This window comes from Mangifera indica, chromosome 14 (assembly GCF_011075055.1).
Source record: "Mangifera indica cultivar Alphonso chromosome 14, CATAS_Mindica_2.1, whole genome shotgun sequence".
NCBI lineage: Eukaryota > Viridiplantae > Streptophyta > Magnoliopsida > Sapindales > Anacardiaceae > Mangifera > Mangifera indica.
Window position 1 is genome coordinate 2,919,539 of NC_058150.1, and position 26,624 is coordinate 2,946,162.

General features: G+C 32.3%; 4 protein-coding genes and 1 pseudogene across 5 annotated transcripts; 1 reads left to right on the plus strand and 4 right to left on the minus strand.

Annotated features, from left to right (window-relative positions):
• Positions 1-910: 910 nt before the first annotated feature.
• Positions 911-3,101, plus strand: LOC123195633 (protein DELETION OF SUV3 SUPPRESSOR 1(I)-like). 2 transcript variants are annotated; one of them, XM_044609450.1, is made up of 3 exons: positions 911-1,067; positions 1,183-1,292; positions 2,782-3,101. In XM_044609450.1, exons 2-3 carry the CDS (start codon positions 1,202-1,204, stop codon positions 2,910-2,912), a joined length of 222 nt encoding a protein of 73 aa, XP_044465385.1. In that variant the 5' UTR covers positions 911-1,067; positions 1,183-1,201; the 3' UTR covers positions 2,913-3,101. The 2 variants fall into 2 exon arrangements, with proteins under 2 accessions (XP_044465385.1, XP_044465386.1); XM_044609451.1 differs by having other exon boundaries at positions 991-1,067; positions 1,178-1,292.
• Positions 3,102-7,644: 4,543 nt separating this feature from the next.
• On the minus strand, positions 7,645-9,163 carry LOC123196911 (UDP-glycosyltransferase 90A1-like). The gene has a single exon (XM_044611059.1). It carries the CDS (start codon positions 9,124-9,126, stop codon positions 7,732-7,734), a length of 1,395 nt encoding a protein of 464 aa, XP_044466994.1. The 5' UTR covers positions 9,127-9,163; the 3' UTR covers positions 7,645-7,731.
• A 2,062-nt stretch (positions 9,164-11,225) lies between these two features.
• LOC123197066 lies at positions 11,226-12,807 on the minus strand (annotated as a pseudogene).
• A 2,867-nt stretch (positions 12,808-15,674) lies between these two features.
• On the minus strand, positions 15,675-17,323 carry LOC123195836 (UDP-glycosyltransferase 90A1-like). The gene has a single exon (XM_044609692.1). It carries the CDS (start codon positions 17,306-17,308, stop codon positions 15,866-15,868), a length of 1,443 nt encoding a protein of 480 aa, XP_044465627.1. The 5' UTR covers positions 17,309-17,323; the 3' UTR covers positions 15,675-15,865.
• A 6,441-nt stretch (positions 17,324-23,764) lies between these two features.
• On the minus strand, positions 23,765-26,390 carry LOC123195518. Its single transcript, XM_044609275.1, has 6 exons — positions 26,221-26,390; positions 25,540-25,809; positions 25,304-25,410; positions 25,028-25,160; positions 24,739-24,933; positions 23,765-24,278 (listed from the first exon to the last, which is right to left on the minus strand). The coding sequence occupies exons 2-6, from the start codon at positions 25,792-25,794 to the stop codon at positions 23,994-23,996; spliced, it is 975 nt and encodes a 324-aa protein (XP_044465210.1). The 5' UTR covers positions 25,795-25,809; positions 26,221-26,390; the 3' UTR covers positions 23,765-23,993.
• Positions 26,391-26,624: the final 234 nt, after the last annotated feature.

The window sequence follows — 26,624 nt, forward strand, 5'->3', positions numbered from 1 at the left end:
TTTCATAAATTTTTAAAAGATTTTTAAAATTTTTTATAATTTTCAATAACCCCTATTTATAAGAAAAAGATAAAGAATGAAAGTAAAAGGAAAGAGAAATTAAAGGTTTTTTTTATGATTTAAATGTTTAAGATATTATTTTTAATTTTTATTAATTTAAAGTTATAATTTTGAAAAATGAAATAATAAAAATAAATTGGTAATTTCAAATCTTAATATTGTTTTGAGTAATGTTATGTGTACTCACTTTTTAGTACACAAATATATACATACGTTATGTGTCATCATGTGATTGAGTGTTATTTTATATTTAATTCAAAATGGCTCAATCACTCGATAATATACATCAAATATATATCCATTTGTATACATAAAGTTGGTATACATAATTTTGTTGTATTGTTTTTCACAAACAAAATTTGATTTTAGGTGAAAATGTTGTTTATACTTGATTTTGGGTGAAATGGTGTTATTTATGTCAACAAGGGGTGGAGAGATTTAAGACCAAACCTTGGGTATGAAAATGTTAGTCAGTCTTCTGACATATGTTTCACCTCTTTAGAATGGGCAAATTCGTCTGAAGAATAACAGCATTTGTGACAGTTAATGATAGTAACTTGTGCTTTGACAATTACCATCAAGGACATAAATTTTGTTTCAGCACGACATTTACCAATATTCTATCAATTTGAATGTATAAAATTACTTTCATGGTGAAATTATATCTGAAATTACAATTCATAACCGGCGGTACCCAAGAAGAATCGAAGGCATCTTATTTGTAAAGAGGCTTCAAATATTCTCTCTTCCTCTAGTTTTTGCCTGCCGTGTCCGTACATTGAAGCGACGTGGTGTCTTCTGGGAGCGACACTTGGAGACCCACCATTTCACTATGATTTCACAACTAAAATTGTCTGCCGGTACCTGAGCCCAACTAGAATTTTAGCGGGCTGAATGAGCCAGTTGGCCCATGCCAGCTCCGAAGAAGTCGCTCTATATAAGAACAGAGCTATCGAATCACAGTCGTTCAGAAGAACAAGAAACCGCACTGATTCTCTTTCATTTAGGTAATTGTGAAATTTCCTCTTTCATTTTTTTTGTAATTTTCAATTTGGGTTTTTTATTTTATTTTATTTTGTTTTGTTTATTGAAATAATTAAAGTAATTTGTTGTTTAGTTTAGGTTTTTGTCAGCTTAAACGATGGAAAAGGAAACCAAAGTAGCAACTGAAGATCTGAAAATTGATTTGTTCGAAGACGATGACGAGTTTGAAGAATTTGAGATCAATCAAGGTGTGCTTTTTTTTACCTCTTTAAATTATTGTTTGTTCTGTCCACTATTATCTGTAATTGATAAGAAATTCTTATTTATTTTATCATTTAATCTGTTTGATTACTGTGGTAAATATTAAATTTACTTGAATGTACTTCTGTTATTTATATTGTTTAGCTGTAAAATATTTTTTAAATATTTAAAAAATTATACTAATTTTAATGTTTTAGTGCATTTTTCGCGACCATTTGAAAGTTTCAAAAGATGCTGAATGGTTATAGTTGGGAAGGGTAAAGTGATACATAATCCTTTTGAATTTCAGTTAGGTGACTATACTAGTTCTTGGATGCAATTTATTTGTTAATTGTGTATGAAGACATGGTTTGTTGGGAATTTCTAGGGAAAGTTTCTTAGGGCCTGGGATTTTTGCATTGTAACCTGAACCAAGCCAGAGAAAGCCCATTTAGTTTAGTTACCTGCAACCTTTGATGGTGGGGAGAAGACAGTTAATGAAATGACATTGTTGTGGAGAGTACTGTAACAATAGTTGATTCATCATTTTGCTTGGAGGATTGTAGTAATAGTTGTATTCTTGTACTGCTTATTACTTAATAAATTGCTGAGTGAATGAGAATATAAAACTTTTACTGTGTGCTGATTGTGGGTAATTCCAGCAGTAGTGTTGCCTTTTTCTTCAGTTTAGCTGTAAAACATGATGTCATTCTTTGTGATGTGTTTGGTGGTGTATCTTTTGTTGGAAGTTGTGTGTGTTGCTTATTTCAGCCTCAGAAAAGTTTGGTTTATTTAACTAAAATTCCCAAAACCTTAACAATCAAGAACTTGCCTCTGCCCCATTGTTCTTTGAACCAGAGCTTCACCGTTGACCTATTGGATGATTTTTTTTCTTCTTTTCATTCTTTTTGTAATGTCTTGTTGTGAGAGACCAGCCTTTGTTAAAAAAGCACTTGCTGATAGTCCATTGTAGTGTTGAGGAGCTGTTTCAATTACTTGAAAATTAAATAAGTCCAAATTTAATAATCAATTATGTGAATGAGGAATTAGAATACCATGTTTATTCATTGTAATGCGAACCCTAGAAGAGTAAGAGATTGTACTAGTATTTGAATCTCAGTATTGCTTGTTACATGATTTGATGAGTTTATGAATGAATGATAATCGTTACTGCTGCTGTTTGTGGCTTCTCGTTGATACTTAACTAGTAGGAAAAGGGACAGTTAGAAGAATGCGGCTGCCAGTTCTGGAATTGACCTTTCTGTTTTGCAGTTTTATAAAATCTTCGTGGAGTTTGAATGGTTGTAGTTTTTTTGTATGAAGAAGGGTTTGATGTGGGTGATCAAATTGTTTGGCAAAATTAAATGTCAAGTTTCTTTCAGCATAACCTTTTCACGACTAGGATTTAGTGAGAGGACATGGATTTAGCCATTTGACATTATGAGGATGATAACATTCTTTAACTTATTTCAAGATGATTTTTATTGACATTGACAGAGTGGGATGACAAGGAAGAAGGAAAAGACACAACTCAGCAATGGGAAGATGATTGGGATGATGATGATGTAAATGATGATTTCTCCCTGCAGCTGAGGAGAGAATTGGAGAACAACACTGAGAAGAGCTAAGCTCTGCTCCCTTGTTTACTGTAATAGAAAAGCTGTGGATTGTATTAGTTAATGTATGTTCCCTTGGTGTTGGAGAATCAGATTGCTTTTCTTAGGTTTTGCCAGATGTTGAAATGAAAATTTGCTTCTCGAAGTTTTACTATCCTTTATCTTTGATTTAAAGAAATTATATGTTGTGTATTTGTTGCATATAATTGTCTAATGTGGTTTTCATTTGAAGGGATTACAATTACTAATTAGGGGATGTTTGATTTGGATAATGTTTTATTACTAAAATTAGAGAATTGTCGTAAAGATATATTGCCTTGAGGATTATTGGATATAAATTATTACTATAAAATTTGATAAATTAGGTATATATAAATAATTATTGTGTTTGGTTAGGGGTAATAAAAGAATATTAGTATATTATTTTACATAAATATTTTTTGGTATAATTATTCTAAAATATGTTTTAAGTTATTTGTTATATTAATTGAAAATGAGATTATTTTGTTTAAAAAATTAATAAATAATAATATAATTATAATAACATGAAAATTACCTCTGTAATTTTTTAATATCTTAAGTGAATGTGGTATCTTTTATATTATTTGTCATATCATCATTAGTATTAAAACATTATTAAAATATTTTATTATTTATAAATCAAACAAAGTAATGTAAATAATAAAAGATTGATTATTAAAGTAATTTTTAATGTCGCATAACCAAACACACCTTAGGGATAATGTTATGTATATAATTTTTGTTTTCAAATAAAACATATTATCATATAATTAGATAAAGATAAAATAACATTTGATTATACGATGATACCTCGTTATTTATATATAAAAATTATGGGTATAGTATTATTGTTTAAAAAATTAATTTATTGTAAGAAATTTTGCGAAATTCAATAAGAAAAAATTATATATAAATTATGTTAATTGTAAGGCTTCAACGGGGAGGCAAAGAGCTTACTTGGAAATACTCTAAACTTAATAACAAAATTTCATCACAAATAACTATTCTCTTAGAAATAGATCAAAATTACAGGTGTTTAGAACCGGGTAACCAAAATGGTCGGACCAAATCAAAATTTTGGTTTAGAGAAAATCATAATGGAAATTGAATCGATTTAAAGATAAATTAATTTTGAATTAAATCGATATTGGAAATTAAAGTCTCACGTTTAATAATAATAATATGAGTGTGGTAGATTTAACATTAACACAAGCTAATTAATTTTTTATAATATGAGTTTTAATCTTTACACTTATAGGGTTAATATATATTTCAACAATTAAAAATACTAATTAACCGAACTAAATCTTCAGTTAATTACTTTTGAATCGAATTTCAAAGAATTATCTTATTTTTATTTTTATTATTATTTTTAAATAGTTTACAATATTTTATTAATTTCTTATTTAATTTTTTTAAATCAATTTTAAAAAATAGACAAACCAATAATTAAAACAAAAAAAACTATTTTTTAATATTTTTAAACTAATATTTGAATCTATTTTTTAAATAACATATTTTTCAATTGGGTTTTCGTTCAAAAATCAATTCGATTTACTTATCTAATAATTTTAAACATCCCTAGTAAAATTGTGTATTTTAACTAGAAAATATAAATTCATTATAATAACTAACTTCAAAATATAAAGTATAAACTCATTAATTTATTTATCGGCGCTATTTATTGTTAAATTAATAGAGCTGAGGTTGGCCGCCGGAGGCATAAACAGGAGAAAATGGGTGGGCTGCCTAAACTTGCAGAGCCCTGAATAGCCAAAAGCCGGAATAAGTGTAACAATCAACTCTCATTAATTCATTTAATGGCTTTATACCCATCAGAGCCAAGTTTTTTGCCCACCTGCACGTGCTTTATGTATGTATTGGATTGGACTGTCGTTACCCAGCTGTATTGAGTTAGGTAGTTGACCAATGAAAATGTAGGCATAAGTATTTTCAGCACTTAATGCAATAAGTTCACTCAGCATTAAAAGAATTGCATTAGCTTGGCCTTGAAGAAATGAGATCAAATAAAAATGTTCGTTCTCATTTGCGGGTACATTAAAATTGGTTGCCAAACAAAATGCCCTTTTTGACTGGAAAGAAGATCGATTTTAATTGCAGTTGCCACCTCCACATCTTAATCTTCTTGTTATTCAATTTTGCAATTAATGGAATTGATCGACGCAATTAATTTGAGAGAAAATAAAGGTAAAAGTGAGCACTTTAAGATTCACAAATTTTTAAGTGATATGGCAATGTATTCTTATGGAAACTCCAAAGAAAATCAGTCTAAAGTTGTAATATTGTATAAATTAGGGTTTTTTTTTTTAAAGTAGTAAAACTTAAAATACAATTTTATCTAAATTTAAATTTGTAAGTCCCACCTAATGGAACAGATGTTCTATCAATAGAACTCTCATTTCACATTACAACTTTGCTCCTTTTGAAACGAATAAGCTTGTTCATTTTTCTATTTTACATTCCTAAATTGGCATGTCTAGAATGTCCATTAGAACGAATAAAATTCTTATGAAGTGAGTAATGACAAATTTTTTGGAACGACAGTTTATCTCTTCTATGACATCTAAAACGGTTGTTCCATGCCTAGAACAACCACATTTTGATACTTCATCATCTATAACGCCCATTTGCTTGTGACAAAATGTTTGTTGCATCAATTTGGGAGCTTGTAGTGATTTTATTTTCTTAATGTGAGCCATATATTAACAATCTCCACCATAACAAATATTCGCTTCCTTAAAAGACCCCCTCTACCTTGAAATTTTTTACCAGACTTATCTCAATGTATTTCATATGTAAGTCATAGTCTTTTGTTCTTATTATCTATGTTAATCTCCATACCAAAAATGTTCTTTGCTACTGATCATGTTTAATGATATATCTTAAACACAAATGTCATAGTCTGATGATATCTTGGTTAGATTTTGAAGAAAAAGATGCAAATACCTTTCATACAATTATACTACCAATAAGTTTGTACAAATTATTTTTAATTTACTTTTCTGTCATCACTGTCATAACCTCTATTGAAACCTTTAGAATCTCATTACATAGAGTTGTCGAAAACCCATACAATAACTTTTATAGTTGCCCTAAAGAAATTAGAATTTTTTTTCCAATTCTAACACATGTTTGACATTCTCTAATGTTATAACTATACCATCAAACAACCTTATCCCAACATATAGTATTTATGCCCATTATCTTCAGGAATGATTATCTCTCAAAACTACACTATTAGCATCATATACCTTATAACTATATAACCGTTCTCTATGTGAAGTGTAGTGTGAAAAACATGTTAAATTTAAAATATAGTTATCTCTTGGAGAGTTATTACCTATCATATAAACCATCAATAAATCTTCATCATCACCCAAAGTCTTATATGTAACATTAGTAGAACTTAAGGCAATGTATTTCTACTTGTTAATTCTCTAATTCTTGAGTAACGGACAATCTTTCTTCTAATATCCTTTATGATATCACTTGAAATATTCTTCTTTTTTTTCACCCTTGATTTAGGCCTAGATTTTTCTCTCGCCCAACTTTTACATTTCCTCCATCCCAGCCATGTTCAAAACTTGTTGGCAAATCCTCTCCCTGAGCATTCATAGTCTCTAAATTTTGCCTTGTACAGTGGGATCTTAAGACTAAAACTTCCATGTCCTGCCATTCTTTATTATCAATGTGGGTTGGCTTCGTTCCTCTCAACGCATTACACACCTTACTCTACGTCAACATATTTGAAACCTTCAATTATCACAAGCTAAAATTTTCCTCACCATCGAACTTGTTGAATTTAATGTGTACACTAAATCCACTCATCTTTGCTTACTCTCATATACCTATTGTTGTGATTTCAAACTTGCTTGAAATTGAATTTTGACACAATTAACTTCAGAGAAAGTCAAGGCAAAAGTGATCAAAAAATGTGTCTACATCTACAGAGTCTTCATTCTTTTTATTAAATTTGAAAAAATCAATCTAAAATGGTTACATTGTATAAACCAGTGTTTACTTTATAAAGTAGAACCCAAAATACAATTTTATCCTAACTTAAATTCTTCAGTCTCACTTAACAGAACCGACATTCCATTGTTAGAATGTCCGTTCCACACTACACTATTGTTCATTTTGCATAGAATGAGCTTGTTCCCTTCATTGTTCTACTTCCCGCAAATCGTTATATCTGGAATGACATAGTCTTCTTTGAAACGATTAACATGCTTTTGGAACTGGTAACGGCAAATTCTTCGGAATGATGGTTCTTTCTCTTCAACAACATCTGAAACGATTGTTCCACGTGCTTAAAGCAAATTTATAATAGATAGTTGTGACACTTGTGCAGTGGTTTAGAAACATGCAATTAAAGGATGGCAATTCCTTCATGAGTTGACTACGCTTATATATACAACAACCTTGGTTGCAGTCATCATACCATGCAGTAACCAAATTTGTAGACCAAGACCAGAAACTTTGGTTCATGAAGCCATTGCTGTGAACAGCTTAATCAGTCAAAAATATTTTTAACATTAGGCGTTATGAACATTATAAAGGACCCAACTCTCACCAATTCCAGATTTATAAACTATGTATAAAGTAAATGGAAGTTCTGTAACGCAATTCTCAATGAATGAAATAGCTTTATATATGTCTTACATCCACATATCCTTGTAGTTTATACTCCTTACAATCATTAGTCATATACTCCAACTTATTTCTGGTTTATGCATAAAGATCGCCATTAATGTCAATGACTGTGTCCAGTTCAAATGACCTTTCACTTTCAGTGAAAATTGCATGCTTCAGCTATGAGTGTATCTAAGGTGCGCCAAGACAAACCTTTCTCCTCCTCCATGGCTTTCTTTGCAACCTCTGACAACTCTATCACATTCTTCCTCAACTCTTTATAATTCTCTCCTTCCATCAACTCCCTCACCTTCTTCTGCAACTCTTCCCACTTCACAAAATCTCCATAACAGCTGTCTACTCTTAACCCCACTTTAATTTCCTCCTCAACCATTTTTGCATTCAATGGCTGCTCTGCCATCATCGGCCAAGCAAGAATCGGAACGCCGGCACATATGCTCTCCAACACTGAGTTCCATCCACAGTGGCTTAAAAAACCTTTCACACTTTGGTGCAACAATATTTCCCTCTGATCGACCCACTCTCTTACCACAATTCCTCTCTCTTTAACCCTCTCTTCAAACCCTTCCCCCACTTCCCATTCTTCTTTCCTTATCACCCACAAGAAGTTCACCTTTGATTCTTCCAACCCGATTGCTACTTCCTTAATTTGCTCCATTGAAATCTCTGCTTGCGTCCCAAATGAAACATATAGAACCGGGCTTCCCTGACCAAGCTTTTGGTCTAGCCATTGAATCCAGATGGGTTTGGAGCGTGTTTTCGTATCGTTTATGGCCAGTGGCTTAGCCAGGCAAAGGGGTCCGATACACCAGGCCTTTGGTTTTGCCTCGCGGATACAGTAATCAACGAACACAGATTCAAGCTCTTGAAAGCTATTGATAATCATGCCATAGCTATTTGATGCTGCTGTTAAATGTTTTATAATGAACTCAAATTCGGGACCTTTAGGATCGGAAAAAAGCGGTCCAAATTCATTTTTACGAAGCTTAATCCAGGGAAAATGAGGCAGCTCCACTCTCTCGTCATCTTTCTCAACTCCAATCAGAACACGATTTTCCATTGCAACTTTCGAGACGCTCATTGCATAAGCTCCCATGCCGTAAAACACAAACCTCGGGAAACCGAATTTCGAAGCGGATTCCAAGGTCCACCACAGAAAGCCGTCAGACACCATGAAGCTGACAGGTGGCAGACACTGAAGCTCCCGTTCAAAAGCTGGTTGCATGAGCTTCGTTGCTTCGGCGAACTGAACATACAATGATATGTAGGGAAGTTGATCGGTGCTCTCCACCCCGGCTGGGATTTCCGAGATGTTTTCCGGGTAAAGGAGATCGATTATAGAGACGTTGGTGTCACTGAGAAACTGAGCAATGAAGGAATGGTTGCCTGGAGTAGTGAAGATGGTGATAGCGACGTTCGTACGGCGGAGGAGAAGGCGAGCAAGATGCAGAAGTGGCACCGTATGACCCTTTGACATAAACGGAAATAGAATTACATGATGAAGAGATGGATTGGAAGAATTCAATTCCATTTTGTTTTTTAAAAGTTAGAAAAAAAATTCAGTCTTGACAGAAGATATAGAAGGGCTGCGAGGTCTCTCTCTCTATGTATATGAAGAATTATTACAAGAAGGAGGATCTTGTCTAGAAATATTAAGCATTAATTATAACACCTAAAAATTGGGTGTTTATATGGAAGTAATTACTGGATTCACGTTATTAAGAAATTAAACCTACGCGTAAAACATCGGCAAATTGCTGATCAAAACTCTCTAATTTTCACTGTTTTGAAAATCGGACCGGTCAGCCTATTCAATTAATAGAACTAGAAATCCATTTCAAGTCTCGTTTGGTTAATATTGAAAAATAAATCATTTGTTAACTTGATCAAAATCGATCAAAATTGATGAATCAGATAAATCAATCAAAAATTTTAATTAATTTTTAGTAATTTGATTATTTTATATCACACTAAATAAATTTCTAAATCCCTACAAAGAAAATACAAATTCAAAAATAAAATTAAAAAAAACATTTCATATCAATTAGAATATTATTTATAGGTAATAATTTATAAAATTATGCTTTTTTTTCCATATTATGAGATGGGGATATTAATTTGTTAAAAACTATTAATTTTTTTGTTAAATAGTTGAAAAAAACAAAAGACAAATTTCAAACTAAAAAATTTTATGCTCCCAAAAATTTATTTAATATATTTACATTTAATTTATATTAATTTTAATAAAAAATTATAAAATAATAAATTCATCAGTTAATAGTTGTTAACAAAATTCATCATCAGCATAATTAGAATTGCACCAACTATAATTTTGATTAAAATTGGTCTTATTGATATGATTTTGATTAGAATTATATTAATTCGGTATGATTTTACATTGAAGAAAAAAAAATTGTTGGGATAAAATGAAAACATTAAAATAAAAAGGAAAAGAAAAATAAATTATTTTAAGGTTAAAGCTATTTTATTTATCATTAAAAATAAAAATAATATTAATTTTATTATAATATTTAGATAAAATAATATAAATATTTTTCAATTATTAAAATTAAAAATCGATAAATAAATAAAAAATAATTTTTTCAACTTAAAAAATTAACATATCGTAGGTGTGAAAATTAGTGGCATGCTTTTATTTCCATAAAGTCTGGGTGGTATATAATTAATCTAGGGCCAACTTATTATATTATTATTTTTTTATTTGATCCATCTTAAAATAATTTATTTTCATCTCATGTGTGATTTTTTTTTTAATGACTATTTTATAACCCAACTTGATGAAATGATTTTCTACTCATTAAGTTAAATTAGTTTAAAAAATTCTATTAATTTTATCTAAAATTATTTTTTAAAAATTAAAAAAAACACTCTTAAATTAAATGAAACTTTACCTTAAAAATTTATTAAATAATTTTTCACCTTAATTTATGTGAATTTTAATTAAAAATAATAAAAATTGATCAATAAAAAACACTCTTAAATTAATCACAACTTGAAGATTATTTGGCATGAATTATTATTATATTTGATAAAATTTAATAAGTTTAAATAATAATTATATTTGAATTAATACTAAAATTTTATTTTATTTAAATACTCTTAAAAGATTATTAAATATAAATTAATATTATGTTTGGTTAAACAAACATGTTTTGTTTTAAATATTTGTTTTGTATATTTTCCATCTTGATTAATTAAATTATTTTTTCAAGTTATTATCTCATTGTGGACACATTTTTCTAAAATATTTTGATGTTAATTGTTATTTTAATTAAAAATATGAATATTTTTATTGCAATAATTTAATAAATAAATATAAAATTGTAACAGAGATGGAAATTAAATTATGTATAATATCACATTTGATAATAAAAAATAGGGGATTGCCTTTGCCATCCGCATTAAGGGAGGTAGTTGCCCGGTAAAATTTTAATTTTACGTATAAATATTGAATAGTATAAATATTGCGTATAATTTTACGTATAAGTATGCGTAATTTTATTTATTATTTATGTAATAAATTTTATTGTAAAATATAAAATAAATAGAAGTTTAATATCGCAATTGAACATGATGAATCAAATGGCTTTATTTACATCCATATATTCTTTTTTTTTTTTTCCTTACAACATCATTCCTAGCATCCTCCATCTTATTTCTGGTTCATGCATAACAATGGCCATAAATGTCCATGACTGAGTCCAAATCAATTCTCAATGAGCTTTCGGTGATGATTGCAAGCTTCAGCTATGAGCGTATCTAAGCTGCACCAAGACAAACCTTTCTCCTCCTCCATAACCTTCTTTGCAACCTCTGACAACTCTTTCACCTTGTTCCGCAATTCTTTAGAATTTTCTCCTTCCATCAAATCCCCCACCTTCTTCTGCAACTCTTCCCTCTTCACAAAACCTCCCATAACTGATCCATCACATCTCTCTACTCTTAACCCCACTTTAATCTCCTCAACAATCAATTTTGCATTCAATGGCTGCTCTGCCATCATCGGCCATGCGAGAATCGGAACGCCCGCACATATGCTCTCCAACACTGAGTTCCATCCACAATGGCTTAAAAAACCTTTCACACTTTTGTGCAACAATATTTCCCTCTGATCCACCCAGTCTCTTACCACTATTCCTCTCTCGTTAACCCTCTTTTCAAACCCTTCCCCCACTTCCCATTCATCTTTCCTTATCACCCACAAGAAGCTCACATTTGATTCTTCCAACCCAATTGCTATTTCCCTAATTTGCTCCTTTGAAATCTCTGCTTGCGTCCCAAAAGCTACATATAGAACCGGGTTTCCCTGCGCAAGCTTTCGGTCTAGCCATTGAATCCAGGCGGGTTTCGAGCTTGTTTTTGTTTTATTTATGGTCGATGGCTTAGCCAGGCAAACGGGTCCGATACACCAGGAATTTTGTTTGGCTTCGCGCATATAGTAATCAATGAACGCAGATTCAAGCTGGTAAAAGCTATTGAAAATCATGCCATAACTATTCGATGCTGCTGTTACATGCTTCATTATGAACTCATATTCGGGACCATTACGTTCAAGACCGGAAATTCCTAATTCACTTTTACACATCTTAATCCAAGGAAAATGAGGCAACGCGACTCTCTCATCATCTTTCTCAACTCCAATAAAAACACGATTTTCCATAGCATCTTTCGTGACGCTCATTGCATAAGCTCCCATGCCGTAAAACACAACCCTCGGGATACCGAATTTCGAAGCGGATTCCAAGGTCCACCACAGGAAGCCGTCGGACACCACGAAGCTGACAGGTGGCAGACGCTGAAGCTCCCGTTCAAAGGCTGGTTGCATAAGCTTCGTTGCTTCGGCGAATTGAACATACAACGATATTTTGGGAAGTTCATCTGTGCTCTCGACACCGGCTGGGATTTCCGGGATGTTTTCCGGTAAAGGAGATCGATTATAGAGACGTTGACGTCACTGAGAAACTCAGCAATGAAGGAATGGTTGCGCGGAGTGGTGAAGATGGTGACAGCGATGTTTGGACGGCGTAGGAGGAGGCGAGTAAGATGCAGAATTGGCACCGTATGACCCTTTGACATGAACGGAAACAGAACTATGTGATGAAGAGATGGATCGGAAGAATTCAATTCCATTTTGTTTTTGAAAAGTGAAAAGAAAATTTTCAGTCTTGACTGACAACAGAAGGGCCGCAAGATCCTCCCTCTCTCTCTTTATGAAGAATAATTACGAGAATAAAAATGGTATTTCGGAAGAAAAATTCAGCATTAAATATGGAAGTAATTACTGGATCCACATTATTAAGTAATTGCAGATCAAAACTCTCTAATTTTCCACCATTAAATTTTTTGAAAATTATTAAAATTTTTATACAATTATTGAAAAAACAAAAAATCTCAAGTTAAATATGATTTTATTTCTAAAATTTTATTAAATATATATTACCCTTAATTCACATTAATATTAATTAAAATTTACAGTTTTGATTAAAATGACATTATTTTTAATATTTCTGTTTGGTTAATTAAATTTATTTATAGTAGTAACTATACAAATGTGGATAAGATAAACGGTATCTCCCATTAGAGATTGTGAATAACTAAAAAGATTATAATCTTTCGAGTATACACAAAAGGAAAATTCCATCATTCAGAAATTAATATTATATTTTATGATATTATCCATCATATTCATAGACAGGCCTGACTCAAACCGAACTCAATCCAAATGTGGTGAAACCCATTTTTAGGTGGGTTTGGTTTATTTTCGGTTCGAGTTTATCAAATATGCAGAAACACTAATTTCTGATCAATTCACATATGGCTCAAGTTTACATGGATGGTTCAAATTTAGCTTAAATTCATGTGAGATATTTGAATTTTGATTCGTTTCCGCAATTACGCCCAAACTCATATTTGAATTCGTATTATTTTACCTAATTTTTATATTTGAGTTTATTCAAGCAAAATTCATTTCAAGCTTGAACAAACTCGTTTCAGATCTAACCATATATTTTAGGGAAAAAAAAAGGTCATTCTTTGCATAAAACTGATTGAATATTATTTATAACAAAAAACACTATAACCATATACATAATGCATGATCAAAGCCCTAGTTGCCTCAATTGATTAGTTTCAACCTTTGTTTTTATTGTGTTTCATATGGATACCAAGACACCATTTTGTAGTGGGTCGAATAATAATCTTATTGTTATATAAAAACTTAAGGAGCCTCTAAATACAGGTTTGTATTCTCGAAACATCTTATAATTTGTTAATGTCATGTTTCATGAAAGTATCTTTTAAAACGTGATCCAAGAGGTTTTTGGGATATTTGTTTAATTTTATTGTATTCCGTTGCCCTCACCAAATTCCAACGATCCAAAAATTCCCAACATTAGCATAACACTAGAGAGCAACTAAATCTTAGACCAGGCAAGAAGTTTGTCACTTAGGTACAAGAACTAAATTTTTTATACTTGACAAGCTCCAACATCGCATCAATATAATTAGAGGTGGCAATAGGGTAAGCCAGACCTAAGGTTTGCTTAGTAACAAGGCTTATGGGTTGGGATGGCCTGATGAAAGTATGAGGCATATGACTCGGTCCTATATACATAGGGTTAGGGCGTATTAATTTCTTAAAAAAATATTTTATAATAATTTTTTTAGAAATTATGTTTTTTTAATCATCAATAATAATTGATCGTGTTAGGCTAGCCCATGGGCCTATTGCCAAAGCCCATGGCCCAATTGGATAGCCCATAGGGTCAAGCCTTACCTGTTACAATAGCAAACAAAATCTTTTTATGTCAGACTTTTTTCTCAAACTCTAATATATAAATCGATTGAATTTGTCATATTTAGTGGACAGTTTTCCTCTCAGATAGAGCAACTAAATTTGACAATTTGAGCAAGCTCTAAAATTATACTGGCAGACTGATAAATATATCATACCTAATGGGGCAAAATATCTTAATCTATCACCACAACGAATTTTATACTTAATCTAATACATAACTTTTCTCTAATGCTATAACATTTAAATGATTTACAAATATGCCACTAACACAAACTTTTCTAGAAATTATTCTCTCTCAACTAACATTTCCTCCCATTGCTTATTAATGTCACAAAGCAACAAAATTGTTATTTCACTATCGAATATATAAAGTATCAAAAACTTAATTATTCATAGTATATATTTTATATCAAATAGTATCGAAAGATACTATTTTTAAAAAATAAAATAATAAAAAATTATAATTAATATGTTATTATTTTAAAAAATAAAGTAAATATTCTTAAAAATTTTTATATATACTCTTATAATATTATTTTTAAAAAAATATATATTAATCTGTATTAATAATATTTATCATAAAATAAATACTATATTATATAATATACTTATTATATTAATATACTTTTAAATATGATAATGAATAGCTAATTTCTTCCCACCACAAGAAACAAAAATTTGACCTAATCCAAGATAACTTAAGAAAATCATTTTAATATTTAAAAATCATATCTCCTCGAATCTAAAAAGAGCAAATCATTTTAATATCCATTCTTTCGATTGTTTTATAGGGAAGGCAAACCTAGAATATTTGACCTGCATTGGCGTGCCTGTGGAACCATGATCTTTGAGGGTCACCTTAATATTCCTTCCTACGCAGATTTTTTCCAAAGCGATGATGCTCTTCTCAAGGTCCAGACGTGTTAATAAAAGCGATGCTCTTCTCAAGGTCAGACGTGACCCTCTAGAAGACATGGCATGGGGGTAAAGTACACTAAAAATTAAAGACGCGTTGGCATGTTTAGGGGGATAAGATTTTTTATTATAAAATTTTAAATTTCATCGTAATAATTTGAATAATTAAAAAATATATATATATATAAATTGATTTTTTACTGCAATTTAATTTATTTTTAAAAAATTTATATTTGTGATTACGATATTAATTATTTTAGAAATATAAACCGACTTAATACGTGTGAAAATTACAAATAAAGTATCATGAGCATTTGATTTTAGATCAGACAGAGTCGTAAAGAGAGTTGAAGAAGGATGCGGATCAAAGTCTCAATTGTAATTATTACAAATCTGATTTGTATGTCTCCTTGATTTTCTCCTTTTTATTCTTAAAGGTTGAGTGACGGAGCTTATTACAAAATCTTTGCTTATTGGTGACATGTAAGAAACCTGGTCGTCCCCTCGAAAAGATGTTTTTTTTTTAACCGCATATTAATTACTTACGTGTCTCATTGATGATCGTCTCTAACGTGGGCCAAGACGACCCTTTCTGCTCCTCTACAGCGTTCTTCGCCATTTCTGAATACTTTTTCACCTTATTCCTCGTCTCCTTTCCCATCTCTCCTTCCATCAGCTCTTTGATTGTCTTCTCTAAACTCTCCCACTTCACAAATCCTTTCACTGATCCGTTACTTGTCTCTACTCTTATTCCTATCTTTATCTCCTCCACAACAAATCTCGCATTCAGTGGTTGTTCAGCCATCATGGGCCACGCAAGAATCGGCACCCCTGCAACGATACTCTCCATCACTGAATTCCATCCGCAGTGGCTCAGAAATCCTTGCACACTTCGGTGCATTAAGATCTCCCGTTGGTCTACCCATTCTCTAACAACGAGTCCCCTTTCTTTAACTCTTTCTTCAAACCCATCTAGCTCTAATGCTTCTTTTCTCAGCACCCACAGGAAGTTCACCTTCGACTCTTCCAACCCTGTGGCTATTTCTTTGAGCTGCTTGGGTGATATCTCCGCCTGAGAACCAAACGCTACGTATAGAACAGAGCTTCCAAGTTCAAATTTTTTGTCTAGCCACTGAATCCATGCGGGTTTCTGCTGTGTTTGCAGCTCGTTCCTTGGTAGCTCCGCGAGGCAAAGGGGGCCAACGCAAGAGGCCTTGAGTTTATGAACACGGTTCCAATAATCAACAAACCCAGGCTCGAGTTCATAAAAGCTGTTAACAATCATACCGTAACTGCTTGATACCGATATGACTTGTTCCACCAGTAACTCAAACGCAGGACCCTTAGGTTCTCGCTCATTGAAAAGCGGATCAAAGTCATTTCTTGTGATTTTAATCCATGGGAAATCTGTCACTGTGATTAAATCGTCAAGTGATTCTGGCCCAGTTAGAAGCCGATTTTCAGCAGCACATGTCGACACAGACTGAGCATAATTTCCCATTCCATAAAACGCAAACCTTGGAAAACCAAACTTTTCGGCCGATTCTAAAGTCCACCAGAGGAAGCTGTCTGAGACCATAAAACTAACACGTGGCAAAGCCTCAAGCTCCCGTTCGAAGTCCGGCTGCATGAGCTTGGTGGCTTTGGTAAACGGCACATAGAGGGACATGGAGGGGAGTTTATCGGTGCTCTCAACGCCAGCACCGATTCCAGGAACATTTTGGGGAAACGGTATGTTTACGATGGAGGCAGTGGTGTTGGCAAGAAAGTTGTCGACGAAGGGCCGGTTAGCTGGGGTGGTTACGAAGGTCACAGCGACGTGTGGGCGACGGAGGAGGAGCTGCGCTAGGTGGAGGATTGGGATAGTGTGACCTTTTGACATGAAAGGAAATAGAACCACATGATGAGAACCCATCTGGTGCCGAAATTGATTTGCGGCTCTCACTGATTCATGTATAATCTGTTTGACTGGCGGAGGCATCAACTTATAGGCGAGGCGACGTGAGCAAGAAAGAGGGAGGGTATTATCGTCTTTAACTATGGGTTTGTCCGAAAGTATATTAAAAATTAGGCCATTAGACCTAACAAAACAGAGGGACTAAATAGATTTGGATAAAAACTTCATTGATCCAATTAAAGTACTCATATAATAAATTTGATTGATTTTTTTTTTTAACACGAAAAACTTTAATTAAATTGGATGATCAATTTTTATGAGATTAAATTAATCACTCTGAACAGGATAAACCCAGAAATTTGATTGATTGTACAATTTAATATTTTTATTTAAATAAAATTTGTTTCTAAATATAATTTTGTTATTGAATATAATTGTTGTTAGTGTTGCGCTAACCGCTAAGCAACGTGAAACATAGACTCTGTATTAAATTCCCTGTATTTAATGATTATTTTTTATGACCTCAATCTTTTGAACGTGAAACATAAACAAGACTTCTTCCACTCAGTCAGCTCAGGGATGGACCCATTTCGACCGGTGCTTGGAGCCTAGGAGCCCTGCGAGATCAGATTTATTTATTAGGCAGTCATATCTGGGATAAACCCAAATCCACACTTACAAATTTTTTAAAATTTAAATATTTATTAAGTTTGACTGTTATTTTTAGGAAAATATTTATTATTTAAAAATTTTATTTAAACTCATATTTTAGATTACTTTCAAGTTTTAAAAATTTTATTTCTATCTCTTAATATCATATCTTTCAAATTTAAAAACACACTTTTTTTCCTTCAAATCTAGATGTGCAAATTTTTTCTTATATACAGTCACTCCCCAACTTTCTAGAAACTTTTAGTTGCACCTAGTCTCCTTTATCCTTATCTTCGACATTGATTCGTCGTTTCTAGTTATCAACCTTCTTCATCCCTTCTCTCTTCCTTTCGGTGACTCTCCCTTCACTCATTGATCGTCTTCATAAACAAAGATAAAGCGTCTTCGTCTTAGACAAGACGACTAGTCTTTGTCTGACAAAGACTCTAATGGCAAGTCTTTGTCTGACGAAGGCCAATCATCTTCTTTTTCGTCTCTGACAAAAACAACTAGTGAGTAAAGAAAAAGTCACCAAGAGGAAGAGAGAATGGAGGAGAAAGCGGGCCGACAATTAGAGATGACAAATCGTTGATGGAGAAAAAGAGAAAGGAAGTTGGATGCAACTAGAATTTTCTAGAAAGTTGAGAGGGTGGCTATATATGGAAAAAAGTTTGTAATCCTAGACTTGGAAGGAAAAATTGACTTTTTAACTTGTAAAATATGAGGTTACGAGACAAAAAAAATTTTCAAAACTTAAGAGCAATCTAAAATATAAGTTTAAATAATAATTTTACCTCTAATAGTAATAACCAAATTTAACAGATAAATTGATGTTTAAATTTTTTAAAGTTAACATGTATGAATTTATGTTTACAATAAACCTTGGGTGGGAAGAAGTCTTTTGGCCTTATTAGGACCATGAATTTTAAATCAATTTATTAGCCTCTAGACAAATTTCCATTATTGTGACATCCTTTATTTTCGTTAAATTTTTATATATATGACCGTTTTAAAATATTTTTACGTAATAAAAAACCTTATTCAAGGTTGATCGTCTCTTTCAGATAGTATAGTTTGATTCAAATTAATATATATATATATATATATATATATATATATATATATATATATATATATATATATATATATATATATATATATATATGTAGCAGCACTTATTTTTCCTTTTGGATTGTTATAACAGGGAAAGTAAGGAAAATGTCTTTAAAAGTGTAACCCAATTCTTTTTATTTAATTATTATTAGCATGATTATAAATAAATGAAAGAGCAATACTATATGTACCCACTTTGGGTACACAAATGTATACACACTCATATGTGTCATCATATGATTGGTTATTGTTTTATTCTTAATTCAAAATCATCTAATCACATGATGACACATATAAATATGTATACATTTGTGTACCCAAAATATGTACACATAGTTTTATTGTAAATGAAATATAAGTCTAGTAAGAAATTTAAAATTATTTTGTTTGCAAAATAGGGTTTTCAGTCTGTCCTTTTCAAATGAAAATGAGATTTTACGATAAAAATAGAGACTAAAATAGGGACAAAAACGTAGATAGTTAAAATTCGTGTAGTTATCTCTTCAATTCATTTTTTTCATTATAGATTCCCCAAAATTTTATATAATAAATTACTATTAAAAATTTTGAATTATTATAAATACATTTTAACTTCCCATAAATATTAAACTATTTTTATAGTGATGATAGAAAAGGAAAAGTATAACAAATTTTTCTCACGAAAATTAAAAAAAATAAATAGAAGAGAAATTATTCTCGAACGGAGAGGATACAGATTCTTTATCATCTCCGTATCAATGACAGGTTAAAATAAATTTATGTATTCAGTCCCTTTCCCCAATAATTGAACATAGAAGCAAAAGATCAAGTTGTGCACGATAAATTCTATAAACAAAAAAACAAAAAAAATAAAATTATTAATCGTGCCTACTAATATCAGCCCCAAAAGGATAGCTACAGCAACGTGATTGAGCTTTTGCCTGCCTGCCTGCCTGTTAGGCAAGATCCGTTCTTCATCTTGTGCCTGTAAAATTTCCGATTCTTCAACATGCCCAACCCTCTTTTACTTTTCTTTTTCTTTTTTTCATTTGTGAGTCAAACTTCACCATATAAGGACAGTGGTGAAACTTAAAAATTCATCTTAAAAAGTTAAACATAAAGACAAACCAAATTATTACAAAAGTTGTGTTAAAGAAGAAAATTTTTTTAATAATTATATATATATGTCATTGTATGATTGAATGATTTTCAATTAAAGATAAAATAATATCTAATCATGTAATAACACGTTCAAATGTGTACATATTTTATAGGATAAAAATTTTTGTTATTAATTGTGTAATAAATTGAAAACTGTTGTGATCTGAAGTCTTACATCGCTCCCGTGCAGTCCACTGAGCGTGTATATAGACAGGGGTCAGAAGCCCTTTACCCGAATGACGTGTTTTCATAAGAGAAACAAAATCGTGCAGGCCTGAAGCCCAAAGCGGATAATATCATTCAGACTGTTTATAACAAAAACAAAATATTTCGTCTTTATTTATATAATGAGTTGGGAATAACAAGTTTTCTCTTGATAATGTGAAAAATTAGAACAAAATCTTTGTCCTTATATGGTGTAGAGAATTAGAAATAAAAATTTTCATCTTTGATTGTACGGTGAATTGAGAATGAGAATTTTGGGCTTGATTGGAAATTAACCAATGTTCTAATTCTCAAAGTCAATCAATTAATGTCAAATTGTTGCTAACACAAATAAACTAATAACCAAATAGTAACAAAATATTGTATATTCATATACTTTTAGACAAATCTTATATCGACACAGTATAAAAAAGATATTAGATTTGTCTGTATATATCACATTGTTTGAGTTATTAAAATAATGATCGATTAATATTCATGAGTTCTTTAAACTGTTAAGACGTGTTTTAACTTATAAAATGTATAAATAAAACTATGATGAATTGTGTATCTAAAATAGATAATATCAATAGATCAATCTATTAGACCAGAGATATTATACATGTATTTATTGTAAATAGCTTATAAAAAAAAAAAAAAACATTGAATATATGAGCAAGTTGATAACAACACTTTCTTTGTTAATTGAATGTTTAATAAATATGTACCACTTTCTAGACTCCTTCAGTAGTTGCATTGCGTATTAAAAAGGGCCAAAAAAAGCAAGTTGTTGAAGTTGATGGATGTCTGGGGAATAAGATGTTAGTCAAGTTATGCAATAATGAGTTTTGAATAATTTTTACCAATCATTATTAACAATTATTTATGTATATATTTGTCTAAAGTTGGTAAGACAATAAGGAGGACAAAATAAAATATTAGAAAGGAATGTTATAATATAATGAGTATAATTTATTATTGCAATTGTAAAATGGTAAATTTGGAATTTTAAGATGACTGAAAGGAAGAAACAGAGGCTGAGTGAGTATGTATATATATATATTAATGAAGAAAGGAAAAAAGTTGGAGAGAAATGGAACACAAAGTGGTGGGTCAAATCTCACCACTGTCTGTCTAACCAATAAAATTATTCCTCCTTCCAAGTTATAATAAATTAAAGGCCAAAGGACTATTTCCCACCCAAGGTATGCTTTATTGTCAAGTTCCCCCCCATTAACTATGAAAATACCAAATACCCATCATGAGCAGTTAAATTTAACAGAACCCTAACGCCTTAAACTTTTATCTCTTTTTTCCCCCCTAACCCCTAAAAACTAACCATTTCTCCCTAGGCCAAGTTTTGAAAAATAGCATTCCCCCCCCCTTTAGGGTTTAGTTTTCAATCCCCGATGCCAAATCCAGAGCCATCGCCGACGACGAAGCCTTCCCGACCGACCACCATGCTCCGACGGCCTCTCTTCTCTCCTCTGGAACGCCAATCGACTCAGATCTGGTGAAGACGACGACCTGAAATTTGAAAAGCTTCGTCGGGAGACGAACCTCTTCGTCTTCCCAGACGATGATGACGACCTTGGGAAGACGAAGACGACGATGTTCGACGGCCTAGATGTGGGAAGACGTTCGACGTTCGTCTTCGTAGACGAAGACGATGAAGCTCTTCAAATTTTAGGTAGTCGTCTTCGCCAGATCTGGGCCGATCGGTGTTCCAGAGGAGAGAAGAGAGGCCGTCGGAGCATGGTGGTGCGTCAGGAAGGCTTCGTCGTCGGCGATGGCTCCGGATTTGGTGTCGGGGATTGAAAACTAAACCCTAGGGGGGGAATGCTATTTTTCAAAACTTGGCCTAGGGGGAAATGGTTAGTTTTTGGGGGTCAGGGGGGGAAACGGGGATTAAATTTTAATTTATTGTTAATATTGCAGATAAAATGACGATTTTACCCTTGAATCCGTTTTTTTTAACAGCCCATGGGTAGATATTTGGCATTTTCATAGTTAAAGGGGGGAAACTTGAGAATACAACATACCTTGGGTGGGAAATAGTCCTTTGGCCTAAATTAAATTAATTCCCATTGCATGATTTGATTATGTGTAAATACACTTGGATACGTGACAAGACACAAATAAGCCATGATTGTTACCTTAAAAAACGTAGTTGGATGGTTCCCAGCGACAAATGGTTAGTTAGTTCATCTGTTTGTTTTCCCTTGTAATATGTATGAGATTTCTTTATCAAGATTTTTTAAAATTTAATGTAATAATCTTTTAATTAATTTATTTTTTAATTAAAAAATCATCCCAATAACGCTAATAATTTCAGTCCTTGTAAATGGGTAGATTTATCCCAGCGCCCACAATCACCCATTCAATTCCCAGCTTCATTTGCAAAGAGATTTATCTTCTTCAACCTAAACTCATTTAGGTCAGAAGTTTCAACCCTAATTCATCTTACTCTTCGTGCCACTCTCACACTCATTTCATTCAAAGTTTGAATTCCTAGCCAATTACATCGAGCCCTTATAATATATGTCTACTCTTTGTTGGTAACTAACTTCCTTCACTGATTTCGTATTGTCCAAATGGCCTCTTCGACTCTTTCTCTTTTCTACTTTCTTTCTCTGTTTATAACTTCTTTTCTATTTCTAAATTTTTGTGAGCACCGAGTGGCCTTTTCTTACAAATCAAAGTGAAGTGAAAGTTTTTCCATGCATTTAAGCCTCCCTGCAGCATTTCAGTCCATACCTCGGTCGGAGTCCTATTGTTTTAGACTTTGTTTTTTTCTTGTGTTTTCTTTTTTGCTTGCCTGTATTGAATAATTGCTTACTATGATTTATGCAAGTATATTGACAACTTTAGTAATTGTATTTACCTCTGTATTGAAAATTTTTTTGTCACAGTATTCAGAATTTCCATTTGCACTAGTATTTGCTTACTCGATTGTTTGCATGTGCATTGACACTGGCAGTTATAAGCCAAATTGGCTAGCTTGATACAACTTGAGTTCAACTTGATAAACTATCTCAAGCTGGCAACAATGAGTTTAAGCTCTAGCTCAAACCCAATACCAATTCAATTGAACCGAGCTTGAGCAAAGCAATAATAAACTCAACTCAATTACATCTCTATTCGAGAAGAACATCCAACTTCAATCCTTCGAACTCCAAGCACATCAAGACTAGTGAACTGTTAATATAAAAATTATTTTTCCAATTTGAAATACAGATAAAATTTGATAATTCTGATCTCATTTGAGTTTTGCAATTTAAGGTAACATTATCCGAACTAATTAATCTATCAAACAATCCATTGATCATAATAAGGACAAGCAAATTCTATCAAATAAATTTAAAAAGGCATAGGAAACATAGGGTGTAACAATGCTCTATTTTACTCTACCATACATTGACAAATATGGAAGGCCAGAAATGAATCGTGTGCAAATAATATCAGAGGATTCCAACTCAACTAATTGCTCAACAGCAATTACAGAAACCACAATGCTTCACTGTATTTACATGAAAAAGGTCAAAAACCAAAACCAAAGCAGCAGAAGGTAATTTTAGACAATGCTCTCTATTGTTCATATATGGTACGGTAAATGAAGATATTACTCACTAAAGCTCATACGTGCTGAATAGAACTTGTATCAGGAACCTATAACAATTCCCTCTCGAGTGAGATTTGTTACACGAAGTACAGCTTGTGCACTCAAGGGAGAGAGCTTGGATTGACAGAAGTGCTCCCAAGAACCCATCTCTGGATTCTCAGACACTGTTGTAGGAGGGCGATCATGAGATTTCTCATATACAGTTTGCAGCTCCAAAAGAAGGGCTCGAGCAGCTTCCCTGGACTCAGGAAGCTGATCACTGAGTTGGGATGCAGCTACTTGGATCAGTTTGTCAATACCATATTCTTTAATACCTTCGATACCCTGTTAACATGAATGTAACATAATCACCAAATTAGGAAGGAAAAAATATGAAATTTGAGAACTAGAAAAAAAAAAGGATAGAGAGCATAGGGATCATGTCACAACAAACATAGTAAAGGAATCTCAACATAAGAATCTGACATTAGACTCATTCTCTGCTGGTCTACAGTGCACAAAAGGTTATTGAAGCAATCTCAACATTACCAATAAATGTGATAGTCTGTCGAAGTATATGTGTATTGATGAGAAAGTGACTAAACACCAAAGCAAGGCAGAGCACTTTAAAATCATAATGCTGGCATAAACAACAAAACTAAATGTGACAATTTATAACCATATAACAAAGTAAAAGTCACATAATGAGTGCCCATCAACCTAGAGTAGAAAGCTAATCACATTTAAAAACTAAAAGAATTTGAATAAGAAAATAGCTAGAGTGTGTATGAGATGTCTTCCTTACCATATGTGGAACACTTCGAGAAAAGCACATTGATGCCTTTGCTCGAATTCGAGGATTCCTATTTTTGAGATATGGTTGAAGTTTTGGTAACAACAATTTAGGGGAAATCGAAGTAGTCATTGCCACCAAAGCTTTTTCAGCAGCCTCACACACAAATCTTTTGTCTTGTGAAGATTTAAGAAGAAGCTGAACTAGCTGTACCATCCAATTGGAATAATTAAGAATGGGTGCATTAACAAATAAATTAAATAGAAAGATACAGCAATGAATATAAAGAAATCTGAAGTACCAGAGGGTCCAATGAATCAATCATATGGTCATTATATGCGCTGAAAATGTCCGCAGCTGTCATAAGTGCAGTTTTACAGACAGCACTTCTTGGATTCTTGAGGGATTTCACTATGAGTGGGATCACATCTTGTCTGTTCACCAATATGATGCCAATATATAGACTAATTATAAACTAATATAGAATCAGCAACAACCATATTAATAAAATACAGAATCAAACACATGAAAGGATTCCTTCAGAAACAAAATCATCGCACAAGATTGTCAGACTTACAACATATCGAGCAAGGATTCCTTGTGAAATATTGATAGCCGTCGTACATTATTTAGTGATTCACAAACCAGAACCCAATCCTTAGAATCCATTCCAGCTAAAAGTGTCTGAAACAGGAAACAAGATATTTGAACATGTCACCTAAGCTTGATCCCCAATTATCACAGCATGTAAAGTATACATAGCAAACACAGGTCCAATACAAGTACACAATATATAAAAATGAACTCCCGTACCTTAAGAATTGTATCAAGGTCATGTACATCACTTAAATTCACAGATTCAATGTACTCTACTTCTGAATTACTAATCTCTACACTGGCATTCACAGTCTCACTACCATTGACATGAGTTGAAACCAACGAGACATCAACATTTTCATTGGCACTACCAACAAAAGGTTTTGTAAAACTTCCCTTACTAGAAGTTTCATTCCTCCTATCAGAAGATGTTAGCGTATTCAGATCTCTGAGGGCTGTCTCTGACATCATTACTAGGGTTAAATCCTGAAAATAAAAAGGAAAAACAGATAAAATTTGTCCTCATAAAATGTCAAAAATATAACCACGAAACATCAAAACTCTAATTAAATTAAAACAAAAGAAGGCTAATAGGATTAATTACTCGAAAATACACATAGATCGAAATGAAGAACAATTGACAAATTATAACTAGAAAATTAATAATAATATTAATAATAACACTAAGTAATAATCAAAATCAAGCCTTAACTAACACATTGAATCGAGCTAACGGCAATTGTTTCGTTTCAATAAAAACTTAATCAAACAGAGATCTGATATCTCCAAAATTAGCTAAAATTCACGACGTCACAGATCGTGAAAAAATTACTGAGAGTAAACATTTGAAAGAACAAGATTCGGCGATAATCAATAAATAAGATTAACGACCAATACCAGAAGAAGAGAAGATGAAGACTGATCGAACGAACAGCGACGGCGTTACTCCCCAGTAAGACTTCCTTGAGAGTGAAAAGAAAACAAGATGACTGCGTTAATATAAAAAACAAGATTTTTGGGAGAAAATTTAGAAATGGTATTATTATAGCAGCAGTAAGTATTTTGTAACTGCTGAGAGGCTTATAAAACGACGCTGTTTTTGTCCGACCTGGGCCGGCAACCAGGGGATCTCCAGCAGAGCATGTGGCCAATGACCACCTGATGATAGAAATTTAATTTTTTGGTTGGGGTTTTTAGGGTTTGGAAATGCCCGTGGATTTGATAAAAATAACAAAAAGGCCACTAATTGGGGAATGGTTTTGTCTCTTATTTAGAATTTGAACTGACGCTCCAACACACAG